The sequence below is a fragment of the Heteronotia binoei genome, chromosome 5 (genome assembly GCF_032191835.1).
Source record: "Heteronotia binoei isolate CCM8104 ecotype False Entrance Well chromosome 5, APGP_CSIRO_Hbin_v1, whole genome shotgun sequence".
NCBI classification, from domain to species: domain Eukaryota; kingdom Metazoa; phylum Chordata; class Lepidosauria; order Squamata; family Gekkonidae; genus Heteronotia; species Heteronotia binoei.
In genome coordinates this window covers 12,273,340-12,293,363 of record NC_083227.1, presented here as the reverse complement: position 1 = coordinate 12,293,363, position 20,024 = coordinate 12,273,340, and the positions used below count along the sequence as shown (strand labels likewise).

Below are 20,024 nucleotides of genomic sequence, written 5' to 3'. Positions count from 1 at the left end.
GCTCTCCCAGCAGCTGCCCTTTCCAGGACAACCTCTGCCAGAGCTATGGCTGAGCCAAGGCCATTCCAGCAGCTGCAAGTGGAGGAGTGGGGAATCAAACCCAGTTCTCCCAGATAAGAGTCCACACACTTAACCACTACACCAAACTGGCTCTCCTAGTGATCACCTATGAACATACGAAGCTGCCTTCTACTGAATCAGACCCTGGGTCCATCAAAGTCAGTATTGTCTTCTCAGACTGGCAGCGGCTCTCCAGGGTCTCAAGCCGAGGTTTTTCACACCTATTTGCCTCGACCCTTTTTTGGAGATGCCAGGGATTGAACCTGGGACCTTCTGCTTCCCAAGCAGATGCTCTACCACTGAGCCACTGTCCCTCACCTAGTACTCTATATGATGTCAGATGGCAGCTCTCTCCCGGTTAGATATCAAAGGCCTGTCGAAACGATTCGTTCTTACAGGCCTTGCGGAAAGTGGAGAGTTCCCCCTCCTCCTTCCCATCTTGTCCATTGAATAGTAGGAGCCACTGCATAACAAGCCCTGGATGAGCTCCACCACCTGTTTTCCTACAAAACGACTCCTGCTTGTGAGCAAAAAATTCTACTTTGTTAGCGACTAGCATCAAAGTCGTGAGCTACTGCATGAATTGGTGTGCTCGCGGGTCATCCTTCCTGAAGACAAAAATGGGTGAGCTGGAGGCTAAAAATCTGTGAGCTAACTCACGCTGAGCTTCGAGGGAACGCTGGTTGCCATGACTCTTTGGAAAAGTTAACTGGCTCTGTTTGGCCCTTCAAGGATGTTAGTTAACAAGTTTAGCCTCTCGTTACCTTGGGGCTAAGGTTGAGTGGCAAAACTGCAGTCCTGCAGCCTGAGCTCTCTGCTCACGACCTGAGTTCGATCCCGGCAGAAGCTGGGTTCAGGTAACTGGCTTGAGGTTGACTCAACCTTCCATCCTGCTGAGGCCCGTAAAATGAGTCCCCAGCTTGCTGGGGGGAAAATGTAGATGACTGGGGAAGGCAATGGCAAACCACCCCGTAAAAAGTCTGCCGTGAAAACGCTGTGAAAGTAACGTCACCCCAGAGTCGAAAACGACTGGCGCTTGCACAGGGGACTACCTTTACCTTTAAGAAGAAAAAAGTCTTAACATACATTTCAAAAGGCTACATGTTTCGGTAATGAAACTGTACGGTTTCAGGAATATTCTAATACGAATTGTAGCTTTGACAGTATTGGACAACGATGGAATAGGTTCTTGATTAGAAAGGTAATTTAGAAAAGGGAAGGAAAGAAAAGGTCCCCTGTGCAAGCACCAGTCGTTTCCGACTCTGGGGTGACGTTGGTTTCACGACGTTTTCACGGCGGACTGTTTTACGGGGTGGTTTGCCATTGCCTTCCCCAGTCGTCTACGCTTTCCCCCCAGCAAGCTGGGGACTCCTTTGACCGACCTCGGAAGGATGGAAGGCTGAGTCAACCTCGAGCCGGCTACTTGATAACCCAGCTTCCGCCAGGATCGAACTCAGGTCGTGAGCAGAGAGTTCAGATCACAGTACTGCAGTACTGCTGCTTTACCACTCTGTGCCACGGGGGGCTCTATCTTAGAAAAGGGAGCCATAGGGTTAAAAGCAACAAGCTGCTGGCTAGAGAGGCAGAGCAAAGGGGGGGGGGAGAGGAAAAGCTCTTTTTCCTTTGGGGAGGGTGGGGAAGGGTTTGTTTTTGCATGGTGACAGAGACTTGGAAGGGCTGCAGAGCACAAGCAGCAAGAGGGGAAAGCCTTGCAGCCAGATCCCCGGACGGTTTCCTTAGGAGTAAGTCATGGGAGAAATCAGCTTTGAGATCCTAGAAGGGAGGGAGGCTGGGATCATTCTCAGCCTAAGTTGCTATCTCTGGGCAAATTGCTGGACATTTGGGGTGGGGGTGGATTCTGGGAAAGGCCTGGTTTGTGCCGGGGAGGACTTCGGATGGGAACAAGGCCATAGAGAGCAGGGGTGGCCAAACTTGCTTAATGTAAGAGCCACAAAGGATATATGTGGTCGTTGGAGAGCCACAAGACGTGAACGTCAGATGTTGGAGAGCTGCAGGACGTGGGAGAGAAGGAAAAGAAATAGATGGGGAGGGAGGGAGTGGTGGGAAGAAAGCAACTTTAAATGCATTCTCCCAGCCACTGTTATCTGGGAGACCCGGGTTTGATTCCCCCACTCCTCCACTTGCAGCTGCTGGAATGGCCTTGGGTCAGCCATAGCTCTCGCAGAGTGAAAGGGTAGCTTCTGGGAGAGCTCTCTCAGCCCCACCTACCTCATAGGGTGTCTGTTGTGGGGGAGAAAGGAAAAGGAGATTGTAAGCTGCTCTGAGATTCTGATTCAGAGGGTGGGGTATAAATCTGCCCATCCTCTTCTTCTTCACTTGCAGCTGCTGGAATGGCTTAGGGTCAGCCATAGCTCTCGAAGAGTGAAAGGGCAGCTTTTGGGAGAACCCTCTCAGCCCCACCCACCTCACAGGGTGTCTGTTGTGCCCATCCAGTCCAACACTGTGTCACACAGTGGCCAATATGTTTGTGGGTATATATATATATATATACATATATATACATATACACACATACACACACACATATACTTACATACATATACACACAAACACACATATATACTGTGGCTAATAGCCACTGTTGGACCTCTGCTCCATATTTTTATCCAATCCCTTCTTAAAGCTGGCTATGCTTGCAGCCGCTACCACCTCCTGTGGGAGTGAGTTCCACATGTTAATCACTCTTTGGGTGAAGAAGGACTTCCTTTTATCCATTTTAACCTGACTGCTTAGCAATTTCATTGAATGCCCATGAGTTCTTGTATTGTGAGAAAGGGAGAAAAGGACTTCTTTCTCTACTTTCTCCATCCCATGCATTATCTTGTAAACCTCTATCATGTCACCCCACAGTCGACATTTCTCCAAGCTAAAGAGTCCCAAGCGTTTTAACCTTTCTTCTTAGGGAAAGTGTTCCAGCCCTTTAATCATTCCAGTTGCCCTTTTCTGCACTTTTTCCAATGCTATAATATCTTTTTTGAGGTGTGGTGACCAGAACTGCACACAGTACTCCAAATGAGACCGCACCATCGATTTATACAGGGGCATTAGGATACTGGCTGATTTGTTTTCAATTCCCTTCCTAATAAAGAAGGGAGGGAATTCTTCCAAAAACAGGCTGAACTCTGGAAAACGGTCCTTCTGTCAGGGGGAGTTGGACCCCCTCAAATGGGCACTTGGACAGAGTTCAAGTTTTGGCACACAGCACATAAGATTTCTTGTTACCAGCTGCAGCAGAAAGAGTGGACATGCCATGTGGGAAGACTATGCTTGCAGGACAGGTTTTATTTTATGGTAAAAAGCAGGGGTGGTCAGACTTGCTTAACATAAGAGCCACATAGAATAAATGTCAGATGTTTAAAAGCTGCAAGACAGCAAGGTGAGCAAATGGATGGGGAGGAAGAAAGGCATTCTCCAAGCTGCTGGCTGGTTAGATTGGAGAAGTGACTTAAAGAGAGAAACACCTTCTCCAAGCCAGCTGATAAGGTGGGGTATTATTATTATTTATTATTATTCCACCCATGGAGGCTCAGAGCAGAGTACATCAAGTATGCAATAATAAAGCAAACAATCAGGAACAGCTAAAATCATAATACAATCAGTTACAGCATTCAGCTGAGAATCTAGAAGAAGACTGCAGATTTATAGCCTGCCCTTCTCTTGGATTTTTATTATGCCCTCCATTCTGAATCTCAGAGACTCGGAGTGGCTTACAATCTCCTATATCTTCCTCCCGCACAACAAACAACCTGTGAGGTGGGTGGGGCTGAGAGGACTCTCACAGCAGCTGCTCTTTCAAGGACAGAGGCTCAGAGCAGCCCACAATCTCCTTTCCCTTCCTCCCCCGCAACAGACACCCTGTGAAGTGGGTGGGGCTGAGAGGGCTCTCACAGCAGCTGCCTTTTCAAGGACAGAGTCTCAGAGCGGCCTACAATCTCCTTTCCCTTCCTCCCCCACAACAGACACCCTGTGAGGTGGGTGAGGCTGGAGAGGGCTCTCACAGCAGCTGCCCTTTCAAGGACAACCCCTGCGAGAGAGATGGCTGACCCAAGGCCATTCCAGCAGCTGCAAGTGGAGGAATCATAAGAACATAGAACATAAGAGAAGCCATGTTGGATCAGGCCAATGGCCCATCCAGTCCAACACTCTGTGTCACACAGTGGCCAAAAATATATACACACACACACACACTGTGGCTAATAGTCACTGATGGACCTCTGCTCCATATTTTTATCCAATCCCCTATTGAAGCTGTCTATGCTTGTTGCCACCACCACCTCCTGTGGCAGTGAATTCCACATGTTAATCACCCTTTAGGTGAAGAAATACTTCCTTTTATCCGTTTTAACCTGACTGCCCAGCAATTTCATCGAATGCCCATGAGTTCTTGTATTGTGACAAAGGGAGAAAAGGACTTCTTCCTCTACTTTCTCTATCCCATGCAAAATCTTGTAAACCTCTATCATGTCACCCTGCAGTCGACGTTTCTCCAAGCTAAAGAGCCCCAAGCGTTTTAACCTTTCTTCATAGGGAAAGCGTTCCAAACCTTTAATCATTCTAGTTGCCCTTTAATCAAACCCAGTTCTCCCAGATAAGAGTCCACACACTTCACCACCACTTCACCAAACTGGCTCTCTCTAATCAGCACTTTACATACCATATATTATGCTGTTACATGACCCTGTTATGCTGTTACATGACCCACTGGCCCCTGTCAGTAAGAACAGTCCGAATAATGATGAAATAGTAACGCTATATTAATAGCATAATTTTTTTCCCCGGCACAGATAATGGTAAAATATGATGGTACAGCAGGGGAGGCCATCTGATCTTTAAGAGGGGACTGGATAAAAATATGGAGCAGAGGTCCATCAGTGGCTATTAGCCACAGTGTATATATATATGTGTGTGTGTGTGTATACACACACACATATATTGGCCACTGTGTGGCACAGAGTGTTGGACTGGGTGGGCCATTGGCCTGACCAACAGGGGTTATGTTCTTATGTGACGCAGAGTGTTGGACTGAAAGGGCCACTGGCCTGATCCAACATGGCTTCTCTTATGTTCTTCTGTGACACAGAGTGTTGGACTGGATGGGCCATTGGCCTGATCCAACATGGCTTTTCTTATGTGACACAGAGTGTTGGACTGGAAGGGCCATTGGCATGATCCAACGTGGCTTCTCTTATGTGACACAGAGTGTTGGACTGGAAGGGCCATTGGCCTGATCCAACATGGCTTCTCTTATGTGACACAGAGTGTTGGACTGGAAGGGCCATTGGCCTGATCCAACATGGCTTTTCTTATGTGACACAGAGTGTTGGACTGGAAGGGCCATTGGCCTGATCCAACGTGGCTTCTCTTATGTTCTTATGTGACATAGAGTGTTGGACCGGATGGGCCATTGGCCTGATCCAACATGGCTTTTCTTATGTGACACAGAGTGTTGGACTGGAAGGGCCATTGGCCTGATCCAACAGGGCCTGATCCAACAGGGCCATTGGCCTGATCCAACAGGAGAGCCAGTTTGGTGTAGTGGTTAAGTGTGCGGACTCTTATCTTGGAGAACCGGGTTTGATTCCCCACTCCTCCACTTCCACCTGCTAGCATGGCCTTGGGTCAGCCATAGCTCTGGCAGAGGTTGTCCTTGAATGGGCAGCTGCTGTGAGAGTCCTCTCCAGCCCCACCCACCTCACAGGGTGTTTGTTGTGGGGGAGGAAGGTAAAGGAGATTGTGAGCTGCTCTGAGACTCTTCGGAGTGGAGGGCGGGATATAAATCCAATATCTTCTTCATCTTCTTTTTCTTCTTCTCTTATGTTCTTCTGTGACACAGAGTGTTGGACTGGATGGGCCATTGGCCTGATCCAACATGGCTTCTCTTATGTGACACAGAGTGTTGGACTGGATGGGCCGTTGACCTGATCCAACATGGCTTCTCTTATGTGACACAGAGTGTTGGGCTGGATGGGCCATTGGCCTGATCCAACATGGCTTCTCTTATGTGACACAGAGTGTTGGGCTGGATGGGCCATTGGCCTGATCCAACATGGCTTCTCTTATGTGACACAGAGTGTTGGACTGGATAAGCTACTGGCCTCATCCAACATGGCTTCTCTTATGTTCTTATGTGATACAGAGTGTTGGACTGGATGGGCCATTGGCCTGATCCAACATGGCTTCTCTTATGTTCTTATGTGACACAAAGTGTTGGACTGGATGGGCTATTTGCCTGATCCAACATGGCTTCTCTTATGTTCTTATGTGACACAGAGTGTTGGGCTGGATGGGCCATTGGCCTGATCCAACATGGCTTCTCTTATGTTCTTATGTGACACAGAGTGTTGGACTGGATGGGCCATTGGCCTGATCCAACATGGCTTCTCTTATGGATGCTCGTTGCCTCATCCGAAAGCCTGGCGGAACAGCTCCGTTTTACAGGCCCTATGAAAGGCTAACAAGCCAGGAAAGGCCCGGATCTCCATAGGGAGCTGATTCTACCAGGTCGGGACCAGGACCGAATTGAAATACATTTTAGTTATTAAAGGAAAATAACCCACCGATTCATCTACAAAGCACAAGAGGCACTTTAGTTCTGATCCGCCAGGGCAATTCTCACTTGTTGCCTGAGCGTATGAAGGTTTGTGATGTTTGGTGGTGTAGCTCCATTTTGATTTTTCATTGTGTGCTGTCTGTGTCTCTCCTTCCCCCCAGAGAGAAACCTCTCTTCACAGCCAAGGGAATAAAGGCCTCTTTTCACAGATGGAGGAGACTCAGTGGAAGGGGCAGGAGATGGAAGAGCAGGACCCAGGAGGACCTGGAACTGGCAAGACAGCAAGCAAAGGCCCCTTTCTCCTCCAGGCTGGGAGTGGTGTTGCATTCTGGGAAAGAGCTGTGCCAGAGACCCTGGCTGAGGACACCATGACCTCGGATGTACATTGTCGACTCTTCCGGCAGTTCCGCTACCATTGGGCTGATGGGCCCCGAGAGGTTTGCAGCCAGCTCCATGGACTTTGCAGCCGCTGGCTGAAGCCGGAGAGGCACACCAAGAAGCAGATCCTGGACCTGGTGATCCTGGAGCAGTTCCTGACGATCCTGCCCCAGGAAATGCAGTGCTGGGTCAGAGGATGTGGGCCGGAGACCAGTTCCCAGGCAGTGGCCCTGGCTGAAGGTTTCCTCCTGAGTCAGGCAGAGGAGAAGAGGCAGGCAGAACAGGTGAGGGGGTTTCTTCCAATATGTCAATTTCAAGCAACAATATCTGGCCTTATCCTCAAGGTTCCTTGCCAGACATTTATTTATTTTTTATTTTTATTTATTTATTTATGATTTGTATCCCGCCCTTCCCACAAAGATGGCTCAGGGCGGCTCACAGCAGATAATAAACAAAATTAAATTAACATTTACATATATAAGCAGTTAAAATAATCAACATTTAAACCTTAAAACCTTAAAATATCAAATCTTATAACAGTATAAATAGCAAGAGTCTAGTAAGCTACATTTGTTTCCCATCTCAGTTAGGTGTAAGCTAGCCGGAAGAGGGTTGTCTTACAGGCCCTGCGGATCTGAATAAGGTCCCGCAGGGCCCTCACCTCCTCCGGCAGCTGGTTCCACCATGTAGGGGCCATAACAGAAAAGGCCCTGTCTCTAGTCGATTTAAGACGAGCTTCTTTTGGCCCAGAGATAGCGAGTAGGTTTTGAGTTCCCGACCTCAGTACTCTCTGGGGAACATGTGGGGAGAGACGGTCCTTCAGGTAGGCAGGTCCCAGGCCATATAGTCCAAGTGTTAACCATCCAAAAGGGAGATTTTACAGCCTCTTTCAGCCTTTTCTAATAGAGAATTTCTGATCCCCCCAGATAACTCAACAGGTCTGCTGATGGAAGGGTGCAGAGTCTGGGAGTGGGGCAGGATCTATTCCTTGGTCTGTTCCATTCCATTTCTTACCGGTCTCCCTCACTGCTGTTTCAGATGTGGGGATCTTCCCTGAAGATGGAAGCTACATTCTCTGAGGCAGAAGGAGCTTCCTTGGTGCAGGGGGAGGGAGCGCAGGCCCAGGAGGGTGCCCAAGATGCCCTCTCCTCTGGTAAGGACTCTTAGTGTCTGGATATGATTGGGGTACCCAGTGCATTTGATGGGTAGAGAGTTCTGGTCGGAGCGGGGGGTGGGAGGGGGTGGAAATTGAACACTTCTTCACACAACAGAGAGTTGGTTTGTGGAATTCTATTGTAATGTCTCTAAAAGGAGATTAGACAAATCCATGGAAGGCAATTCCTCATGAGAACATAAGAGAGACCATGTTGGATCAGACCAATGGCCCCTCCAGTCCAACACTCTGTGTCACATAAGAACATAAGAGAAGCCATGTTGGATCAGGCCAATGGCCCATCCAGTCCAACACTCTGTGTCACATAAGAACATAAGAGAAGCCATGTTGGATCAGACCAATGGCCCATCCAGTCCAAAACTCTGTGTCACATAAGAACATAAGAGAAGCCATGTTGGATCAGGCCAATGGCTCATCCAGTCCAACACTCTGTGTCACATAAGAACATAAGAGAAGCCATGTTGGATCAGGCTAATGGCCCATCCAGTCCAACACTCTGTGTCACATAGGAGAAGCCATGTTGGATCAGGCCAGTGGCCCATCCAGTCCAACACTCTGTGTCACATAAGAACATAAGAGAAGCCATGTTGGATCAGGCCAGTGGCCCATCCAGTCCAACACTCTGTGTCACATAAGAACATAAGAGAAGCCATGTTGGATCAGGCCAATGGCCCATCCAGTCCAACACTCTGTGTCACATAAGAACATAAGAGAAGCCATGTTGGATCAGGCCAATGGCCCATCCAGTCCAACACTCTGTGTCACATAAGAACACAAGAGAAGCCATGTTGGATCAGGCCAATGGCCCATCCAGTCCAACACCCTGTGTCACATAAGAACATAAGAGAAGCCATGTTGGATCAGGCCAATGGCCCATCCAGTCCAACACCCTGTGTCACATAAGAACATAAGAGAAGCCATGTTGGATCAGGCCAATGGCCCATCCAGTCCAACACTCTGTGTCATGTAAGAATATAAGAGAAGCCATGCTGGATCAGGTCAATGGCCCATCCGGTCCAACACTCTGTGTCACATAAGAACACAAGAGAAGCCATGTTGGATCAGGCCAATGGCCCATCCAGTCCAACACTCTGTGTCACATAAGAACATAAGAGAAGCCATGTTGGATCAGGCCAATGGCCCATCCAGTCCAACACTCTGTGTCACACAGTGGCCAAAAACAAGCCAACCAGATGCCATCAGGAGATCCATCAGTGGGGCTAGAAGCCCTCCCACTGTTACATTAATTAAAATATTCATACCTCACCCTCCTTCCATAAGGTAGACAACTCTCGACAGAACTATTCAACCTGGTGAAGAAAAGGAGCCTCCATCTTCTGGGGCAGCAGACCTTTGTGGGGGGGAAAACTTTCTGGGGCCAATAATACTGGATATATTTCGCTTCTGTCCCCATGCTTAAAGGATGCTGGAATAGGGATGGTGGGCTCTCACCTGGAAAGTCCCCAGGAACTTTGGGGTGGGACTTTGGGAGATGTGGTGTCACATTGACGTTGCGTCTGCCTGAAAAACCCGGTTGTGGATGTTAGCATGCCAAGAGATGCTCTGAAAATTCATTCATATGACCCCTGAGTCTCTAGATGCCCTCAGGTTACATCTGCGCTGAATGTGACAGTGACAGATCATGCGATGTTATATGCACCCCCCTCTTACCACCACCCCCAAGCCAGACACAGGTCTCACGGAAGTCTGAAATAGGTTGGCAGCGTTTATAACCCCTGAGGCTCAGAGGTACCTGGTGCTTCTCTTCTGCCTCTCCTATAATGTAGTAAAAAGTGTTTTAAACGTTGTCGAGTGTACACAGGGCGAGATTTCACAACCCTGGGAAGGGGTGTGTGTGAAGCAGGGAACAAACAATCAAATGGAACAGAAAGTTGCGACAGACACCCTTCCTTCCTCCTTTGTCTCACTAACAGGCAGTGGAGAGATGCTCTTGAGCTGTTGTTTCTTGAGAGGTGTGGGAGCAGCTGCTGCACCTGCAATCCAGGTAGGGAATTTGAGCAGGGGACAACCTGGGCCCCGCGTCCTTTCTCAGGAGGGCTTTTGCTCCTGCAGTTACAGCAAGGGGTCTGGGTAAGAGAGGCTCTGAATGCTACATCCTGTACCTTTCCAGACGGCTCCTTTCCGGTGTGCCGTCTCTGCCTGGCGTGATCTCTGATGAGAGATTCTGCTTTTTTCTTTCAGTGTCCCTTTTCCTTTGAAGAGGTGGCTGTGAATTTCACTGGGGCAGAGTGGGCCCTGCTGGATCAGGACCAGAGAGCTCTCTACTGGGAAGTCATGCTGGAGAACTCTGGGAATGTGGCCTCTCTGGGTAAGGATCTTTCCTAGGTGCCATTGTGATGAGGCATGTATCAAAACCATAGAGTTGGAAGGGACCCCCCCCCCCAGGGTCATCGAGTCCAACCCCCTGCATAATGCAAGAAGTTTACAAATAAAGGTAGTCCCCTGTGCAAGCACCAGTCATTTCTGACCCTGGCGTGGCGTCACATCACGACATTTTCACGGCAGACTTTTTACGGGGTGATTTGCCATCGCCTCCCCCCGTCTTCTACACTTTACCCCCAGCAAGCTGGGGACTCCTGTGACCGACCTTGGAAGGATGGAAGGCTGAGTCAACCCTGAACCGGCTACCTGAACCCAACTTCTGCCAGGATCGAACTCAGGTCACGAGCAGAGCTTGGACTGCAGTACTGCAGCTTACCCCTCTGCGCCACGGGGTTCCTTTTAAATTCACATGTACCTCCCCCTGAATTCACAGGATCTGCATTGCTGTCAGATGGCCATCTAGCCTCTGTTGAAAAACCTCCAGGGAAGGAGAGCCCACCACCTCCCGAGGAAGCCTGTTCCACTGAGAAACCACTCTGACTGTTAGGAAGTTAGGATGTTGAGCTGGAAACTCTTTTGATGTAATTTCAAGCCGTTGGTTCTGGTCCTACCTTTTGGGGCCACAGAAAACAATTCTGCACCATCCTCTATATGGCAGCCCTTCAAGTACTTGAAGATGGCGATCCTATCACCTCTCAGCCGCCTCCTCTCCAGGCTAAACATCCCCAGCTCCTTTCCTCATAGGACTTGGTCTCCAGCCCCATCGCCATCTTCGTTGCTCTCCTCTGCACCCATTCCAGCTTGTCTATATCTATCTTGAAATGCGGTGCCCAGAACTGAATACAATACTCCAGGTGAGGTCTTACCAGAGCAGAGTAAAGCGAAACCATCACGTCACGTGATCTGGACACTATACTTCACGTGATCTGGACACAGAGTAAAGCGAAACCATCACTTCACAGGACCTGGACACAGCCCAAAAATTGCATTTGCCTTTTTAGCCACCACATCACACCATTGGCTCATATTCAGCGTATGGTCCACTAAGTCCCCTAGATCCTTTTCACACTTACTACTGCCAAAACCGGTCTCCCCCATCCTATAACTACGCAATGCATTTTTTCCTAACCTAAATGCAGAACTTTACATTATCTCTGTTAAAATTCATTTTATTGGTTTCAGCCCAGTTTTCCAACCTGTCAAGATAATCCTGTATCTTGTTTCTGTCTTCTGCTGTGTACGTGACCAGCAATATAGTGTTTTGACTTCTATGCCACTACTTGCCCAGAGGCAACTGAGGTCAGCGTTGTGGCCATCCCCCAAGCCAGAGGAAATGTCCTGGCTAGAGGCAAAGGTGGGATGAAAGACTCTGGAAGGGGCCAGATCCTAATTTGTTTTTGTTGCCAGCCCTTACAACATGCTCTTTCGCTGGATAGCGGTGCAAACATCCATTCTGACTACGATCTGTCCCCCTTATACTAGTTGGGAATGTGGGCTTTGATCTTGACCATATTCTTGTCCCTCCAGGAGAACTTTTACTCTTGCTTCGATTCTTGCAAGAGTAATAATCACTTTCTCTCTCTTCCTCTCTGCAAAAGAAGCCAGCATGATAAGAGAGACTATAAGAACAGAAGAGAAGCCATGTTGGATCAGGCCAATGGCCCATCCAGTCCAACACTCTGTGTCACACACTGGCCTATATATGTGTGTGTATACACACACACACACACACACTGTGGCTAATAGCCACTGATGGACCTCTGCTCCATATTTTTATCCAATTCCCTCTTGAAGGTGGCCATGTTTGTGGCCGCCACCACCTCCTGTGGCAGTGAATTCCACAAGTTAATCACCCTTTGGGTGAAGAAGGACTTCCTTTTATCCGTTTTAACCTGACTGCTCAGCAATTTCATTGAATGCCCACGAGTTCTTGTATTGCGAGAAAGGGAGAAAAGGACTTATTTCTCTTTCTTCATCCCATGCATAACCTTGTAAACCTCTATCATGTCACCCCACAGTCAACGTTTCTTCAAGCTAAAGAGCCCCAAGCGTTTTAACCTTTCTTCATAGGGAAAGTGTTCCAAACCTTTAATCATTCTACTTACCCTTTTCTGGGCTTTTCCCAATGCTATAATATCCTTTTGGAGGTGTGGTGACCAGAATTGTACACAGTATTCCAAATAGACCGCACCATTGATACATACAGGGGCATTATGATACTGGCTGATTTGTTTTCAATTCCCTTCCTAATAATTCCCAGCATGGCGTTGGCCTTTTTTATTGCAATCGCACACTGTCTTGACATTTTCAGTGAGTTATCTACCACGACCCCAAGATCTCTCTCTAGGTCAATCTCTGCCAGTTCACACCCCATCAACTTGTATTTGCAGCTGGGATTATTGGCCCCAATGTGCATTACTTTGCACTTGGCCACACTGAACCTCATCAGCCACGTTGACGCCCACTCACCCAGCCTCAACAGATCCCTTTGGAGTGCCTCACAATCCTCTCTGGTTCTCACCACCCTGAACAATTTCGTGTCATCTGCAAACTTGGCCACTTCTCCACTATGGTGGAGAGAGGCAACAGCCTTGCATCTGAAGAAAGTCTACTGCTTGAAGGGCACTTGGTGTAATTAGGCAACTGAGCAAAGCCACCAAGTATTACACCGTCTTTCAGTTTGCAAAAACATATTATAAGGACTATGTACAACACAGAACAGACAATACAATAAATAATAATAATAATAATAATAATAATAATAATAATAATAATAATAATAATAATAATAATAATAATAATAATAATAATAATAATAAAATTTATTTTTATATCCCGCCCTCCCCCGCCAAAGGCAGGCTCAGGGCGGCTAATGATACAATAATGATAGAGGCCGGCGGTGCTAAGGCCTTTTAAAGTAACAGAAAACCCCAAAGGGGCCAAAAAACCTCCTCTCCAAATGAAAAGATATAAATCCAGACTTGGGAATAGTCCAACTGAAATTCACAAGGTGGGCGCTCCTGAGGAGTGTAGCTTCAACGCAGCCGCATTCTTAAAAAGACATCTCTCTAGATTTTGATCGGGAAAGAGCCTGATGTTCACACTGAAATGAGAAGCTTAATGCTGTGATTAGAGAATGTAGAACTTGGTTCCGAAATAATTAAGCCATCAAGACAGAATTGAAACGTCACCAAAATCTAGAGAGATGTCTTTTTGAGAGAAGTATTGTCTGTTCTGTGTTGTAAAGGTAAAGGTAGTCCCCTGGGCGAGCACCAGTCGTTTTTGACTCTGGGGTGATGTTGCTTTCAGGTTTTCACAGCAGACTTTTGACGGGGTGGTTTGCAATTGCCTTCCCCAGTCATCTACACTTTCCCCCCAGCAAGCTGGGGACTCATTTGACCAACCTCGGAAGGATAGAAGGCTGAGTCAACCTGGAGCTGGCTACCTGAACCAGCTTCCGCTGGGATCGAACTCAGGTTGTGAGCAGAGGGCTCCGACTGCAGTACTGCAGCTTTACCACTCTGTGCCGTGGGGCTCTTATCCTGTGTTGTACACATATTTTTGCAAATTGAAAGGCGGTGTAATAACTTGGTGGCTTTGATCAGTTGCATCCGAAGAAAGGCTGGAGAGTTCCTCAAGAGGATTTCAAGAGAGGATTTTCTTTCCATGTGGGCTGGCTGAGAGGGGGTATCCTTCGTGTTAATGTCCAGGGAATGAGCAAGGAATACCCATGGGACTTTTCTGCTGAGCTAATCTTAATTTGGTAGAAGTATAAACCTCAGTGGGCAAGACAGGAGGGAGGCCTTCGGGGGCCTGAAATCTGAAGGTTCAGAAGCTCCACCTGGGCAAGAGCTCAGCTGCGGCTCTTGAAAGGCTGTGTTAGCCTTCAGTCCTGGATTTCCTGGGGAAAGGTTGTGGGTTCAGTCAAGGTCAGCCAAGCTGGATGATGCCAAAGGGCCATCATTCCTTTTCCTATTGCAGCCATTGGACCTTGCCTGTGGTAAGCAGTTCAGAGACCCCAGCAGTTCAATCATCACCAACAGTCCATTTCACTGATGGATATTTATTGACTCATGACAGTTATAGGCAGGACGGACTTTGCGAAAACTGACTCGGCAGGCTTTCCCCCCCCCCCTCTTATAGCTTTGCTTAAAACCGTTACATTTTCATAGGAAAGAAGAAGAATTGAATTGCAGATTTATACCCCGCCCTTCTCCCTGAATCAGAGACTCAGAGCGGCTTACAATCTCCTAGGTCTTCTACACGCACAACAGACACCTTGTGAGGTGGGTGGGGTTGAGAGGGCTCTCACAGCAGCTGCCCTTTCAAGGACCACCCCTGCCAGAGCTATGGCTAACCCAAGGCCATTCCAGCAGGTGCAAGTGGAGGAGTGGGGAATCAAACACACAGAGCATCACTTGCCGCAGACAGAGAGTTCCAACTATACCCTGTGGCCAATAGCCACTGATGGACCTCTGATGGAAGAAGGAAAAGAAAGAAGATTATGATATTGGATTTATACCCCGCCCTCCACTCTAAATCTCAGAGTCTCAGAGTGGCTCACAATCTCCTATATCTTCTTCCCCCACAACAGACACCCAGTGAGGTGGGTGGGGTTGAGAGGGCTCTCACAACAGCTGCCCTTTCAAGGACCACCTCTGCCAGAGCTATGGATAACCCAAGGCCATTCCAACAGGTGCAAGTGGAAGAGTGGGGAATCAAACCCGGTTCTTCCAGATAAGAGTCCGCACACTTAACCACTACACCAAACGCAATCCCTCCCCCCCAAGTATTTGCCATCCCCATTGCAGGTGCACATAATCTTCAAGAGTGGCCTTGGTAGCCCTGGTAACCCTTGAGACTAGGCTGAAAGAGTTTGAGAACTGTTGCGCAGAGATAGGCAGAGAAATTTCTACAAAGTCCTCTTGCAGGTAACTGGAGGCAGGCAAATGTCTCCATTTTCAGGAAGGGGAAAAAGAAGAAGATGATATTGGATTTATATCCTGCCTTCTGAATCTCAGAGGCTCAGAGCAGTCAAAATCTCCTTTCCCTTCCTCCCCCACAACAGACACCCTGTGAGGTGGGTGGGGCTGAGAGGGCTCTTACAGCAGCTGCCCTTTCAAGGACAGAGGCTCAGAGCGGCCTACATTCTCCTTTCCCTTCCTCCCCCACAACAGACACCCTGTGAGGTGGGTGGGGCTGGAGAGGGATCTCACAGCAGCTGCCCTTTCAAGGACAGAGGCTCAGAGTGGCCTACAATCTCCTTTGCCTTCCTCCCCCACAACAGACACCCTGTGAGGTGGGTGGGGCTGAGAGGGCTCTCACAGCAGCTGCCCTTTCAAGGACAACCTCTGCCAGAGCTATGGCTGACCCAAGGCCATGCTAGCGGGTGCAAGTGGAGGAGTGGGGAATCAAATCCGGTTCTCCCAGATAAGAGTCCGCACACTTAACCACTACACCAAACTCAATCCCTCCCCCCCCCCAAGTATTTGCCATCCCAATTGCAGGTGCACATAATCTTCAAAAGTGGCCTTGGTAACCCTGGTATTCCTTGAGACTAGGCTGAAAGAGTTTGATAACTAATGCTATCTAATGCTGTCTCTCTCTTTATTCCAGCAGCGCATGATCAGAGGCATGAGGAGGGTGAGGAACTTTATCCACGATTGCCAGACAGAGTTAATAATGAAGACTTGAAAGGCAACATCAGGAATCAAGGCAGACCTGAGAGGAAGAAAGACAACCATTTTTTTGAGAAGAGAGATGGAAGAAAGCATAACGCAGCTCTTCCAAAGCACAATGTACTGAAGACAGGTAAATCCATTCAGTGTGGAAAGCACTTCAAACATAGACCTCAGCTTCTCGTGAACAGAATAATGCAAAGAGAAAAGAAACCTTTTGAGTGCTTAGAGTGTGGAAAGAAATTCAGTCAGAGGGGCAATCTTCACGAGCATCTGAAAACCCACACAGGGGAGAAACCGTTTGAATGCTCAGAGTGTGGAAAGAGATTCAGTCAGAGCCACCACCTTCAACGGCATCAAAGAATCCACACGGGGGAGAAACCATTTAGATGCTCAGAGTGTGGGAAAAGATTCAATCAGAGTGGCGAACTCCAGCAGCATCAAAGAACCCACACAGGGGAGAAACCGTTTAAATGCTCAGAGTGTGGGATGAGGTTCAATCAGAGCAGCGGTCGTCTGCGGCATAAAAGAACCCACACAGGGGAAAAACCTTTTGAATGCTCAGAATGTGGAAACCGATTCAGTAGGAGTTTCAACCTTCGGCGGCATCAAAGAACCCACACGGGGGAGAAACTTTTTGAATGCTCAGAGTGTGGAAAGAGATTTCGTCAAAGCAACCATCTTCAACGGCATCGAAGAACCCACACACAGGAAAAACCCGCACAGGAGACAGAAGACTTACCTTTGACTTCTGTCTCCTCTGAGCTCCCCTTGAATTCCTTCTTGGAGACTGTGCCTTTATGGAGCACAGTGAAAGAATTTTCTTTCCATATCACTTAATATGGAAAGGTATCTGCATTAGAGTAGCTAACAGGCCTCAAGGGAAAAAATATCTTGCCTTTTCTCCAAGGGCTTCGTATGCGGAAATGGGTGTCCGAGGAGAGAAATAAAATCTCATAATGCCTCTATTAAAGGAAGAGCACATTTGTTCCTTCAAGCAGTTGGCAGCCCTAGAATAAATGTTTCTTAGTAAATCAGAGAAAATCAAGTTCCGCTAAGGAAGGCTCTTGTCCAGTTAAAGAGATTATAGTGGACACAAGTCAGATGCGTTTATGTTGATGTTGGTGCGGTTTTCTGCATTGTACTAAGATATTGTTGTGTTGTAAAACAGGTTGAAGACACGTTGAAGACTTCAAAAAACTTTATTACATAGAAGTTTGGAGTGCCACACAGTTCTGTGACTGAATATATTTATATGGTTAACTGTAGCTTCTTTTTTGCTATCTGTTAAAGGAACAGCACATTTTTTCCTTCAAGCAGTTGGCAACCCTAGATTAAATGTTTCATAATAAATCAGAGAAAACCAAGCTCGGCTAAGGAAGGGTATCAAGTAAATCAGATTTTGAGTTTTCTGTGCTTGGGGCGGGGGGGTTATGAGTTGAGCTTTATTAAATGTGTCAAAGGTTAGTGTGGCATGTCATTTTTCACTTGTGTATAAAGTTCTACAAAGTCCTCTTGCAGGTAACTAGAGACAGGCAAATGTTGTCTCCATTTTCAGGAAGGGGAGAAATAAGATGATGATGATGATATTGGATTTATATCCTGCCCTCTGAATCTCAGAGTCTCAGAGCAGTCAAAATCTCCTTTATCTTCCTCCCCCACAACAGACACCCTGTGAGGTGGGTGGGGCTGAGAGGTCTCTCACAGCAGCTGCCTTTCAAGGACAGAGGCTCAGAGCGGCCTGCAATCTCCTTTCCCTTCCTCCCCCACAACAGACACCCTGTGAGGTAGGTGGGGCTGGAGAGGGTTCTCACAGCAGCTGCCCTTTCAAGGACAGAGGCTCAGAGCGGACTACAATCTCCTTTCCCTTCCTCCCCCACAACAGACACCCTGTGAGGTGGGTGAGGCTGGAGAGGGCTCTCACAGCAGCTGCCCTTTCAAGGACAGAGGCTCAGAGTGGCCTACCATCTCCTTTCCCTCCCTCCCCCACAACAGACACCCTGTGAGATGGGTGGGGCTGAGAGGGCTCTCACAGCAGCTGCCCTTTCAAGGACAGAGGCTCAGAGCGGCCTACAATCACCTTTCCCTTCCTCCCCCACAACAGACACCCTGTGAGGTGGGTGGGGCTGGAGAGGGCTCTCACAGCAGCTGCCCTTTCAAAGACAGAGGCTCAGAGTGGCCTACCATCTCCTTTCCCTCCCTCCCTTACAACAGACACCCTGTGAGATGGGTGGGACTGAGAGGGCTCTCACAGCAGCTGCCCTTTCAAGGACAGAGGCTCAGAGTGGCCTACAATCTCCTTTCTCTTCCTCCCCCACAACAGACACCCTGTGAGGTGGGTGGGACTGAGAGGGCTCTCACAGCAGCTGCCCTTTCAAGGACAGAGGCTCAGAGTGGCCTACAATCTCCTTTCTCTTCCTCCCCCCACAACAGACACCCTCTCACAGGAGCTGCCCTTTCAAGGACAACTTCTGCCAGAGCTATGGCTGACCCAAGGCCATGCTAGCAGGTGCAAGTGGAGGAGTGGGGAATCAAACCTGGTTCTCCCAGATCAGAGCCCACGCACTTAACTACTACACCAAACTGACTCTCAAAGGAGGATGCCGGGTCACTACCGACCCATCAGCTTGATGTCTGCACCTAGAAAAGTTTTAGAACATATCATCAAACAGTCAGTCCAGTTTGGTGTAGCTGTTAAGCGTGCAGACTCTTATCTGGGAGAATCAAGTTTGATTCCTCTTCCTCCACTTGCAGCAGCTGGAATGGCCTTGGGTCAGCCATAGCTCTGGCAGAGGTTGTCCTTAAAAGGGCAGCTTCTGGGAGAGCTCTCTCAGCCCCACCCACCTCACAGGGTGTCTGTTGTGGGGAAGGAAGGTAAAGGAGATTGTAGACTGCTCTGAGACTCTGTGACTCAGAGTGTAGGGCGGGGTATAAATCCAATATCATCTTCCTTAAACATTTTTAAAAAATAGCTGTGATTTCTAAAAGCCAGCATGGGTTTCACAGTCAAAACCTTTATCGGCATAACAAGACAACACCATATGGATAACAATAGAGTCCATGGGAAAAAAAAATAAAAATCTCTTCCTGGAAGCATAGTAAAAGAATATTGCTACAAATTCCATGGTTTCACTCTTGTTTGAGGCTAATAACGAAAAAATCTTAGGGTCCTCTGATCCGACTTTCCAAGGGCTGCAAAAAGGGCTTTAAAGAATCAGCAAGAAGATCATCGTAGAATTTACAGTACAGAGGAACATGGTGATTATCCTCAATCTCATTCATCCCACATGGGCACAGCCTATCTAAATACGGCATTTTCTTAAATCTCCCTTAGATGGGAGAATATTAAAACGAGCTAAATGTGAGCACATTGCGGAGGTGAGTATCGGTCTGACAAGATAAATAATACAGGCAGGGTAGAGCCAGAGAAAATCTCCCAACGTGCTGGGGAATGGCCAGAGCAAGGCTTTTCAGTTCTTGAATCTCAATCAGAAACGCAAACTCAATCAGAAACGCGAGCCTCTTCTAAACCTGCCAAGGTTTGAAGGCCCATGGTGGCTGCCGGGGCAGGTCTCCCCCTCCTCACCGACCAGTTGGCGGGGTGGGGGGAGCCTGAACAAACGGGGGATCCGGCAAGCCTAATGAGGCAACAGAAAGTTATTACTAAATGCTATTTTTCAGGGCTTTTTTGTAGCAGGAACTCCTTTGCATATTAGGCTCCACCCCCTGATGTAGCCAATCCTCCAAGAATTTACAGTTGGCCCTGTAAAAACAGCCCTGAAAGCTCTTGGAAGATTGGCTACATAAGAGGGGTGTGGCC

The 20,024-nt window shown here is 48.1% G+C and overlaps 1 protein-coding gene and 1 long non-coding RNA gene across 2 annotated transcripts in view; both read left to right on the top strand.

Annotated features, from left to right (window-relative positions):
- The first annotated feature begins 6,772 nt into the window (after window positions 1–6,772).
- Window positions 6,773–20,024, top strand: part of LOC132571714 (zinc finger protein 91-like) — a 250,554-nt gene continuing 237,302 nt past the window's right edge. Inside the window, exons 1-4 of the mRNA XM_060238509.1 lie at window positions 6,773–7,293; window positions 8,048–8,162; window positions 10,118–10,188; window positions 10,386–10,512. Of these exons, the coding sequence (XP_060094492.1) occupies window positions 6,841–7,293; window positions 8,048–8,162; window positions 10,118–10,188; window positions 10,386–10,512 (766 nt within the window). The 5' untranslated portion in view covers window positions 6,773–6,840. The remainder of the gene's footprint in view (window positions 7,294–8,047; window positions 8,163–10,117; window positions 10,189–10,385; window positions 10,513–20,024) is intronic.
- LOC132571142 (uncharacterized) lies at window positions 14,150–16,342 on the top strand. The gene is made up of 2 exons (XR_009555379.1): window positions 14,150–14,194; window positions 16,143–16,342. It is a non-coding gene; the product is annotated as an uncharacterized LOC132571142 (long non-coding RNA).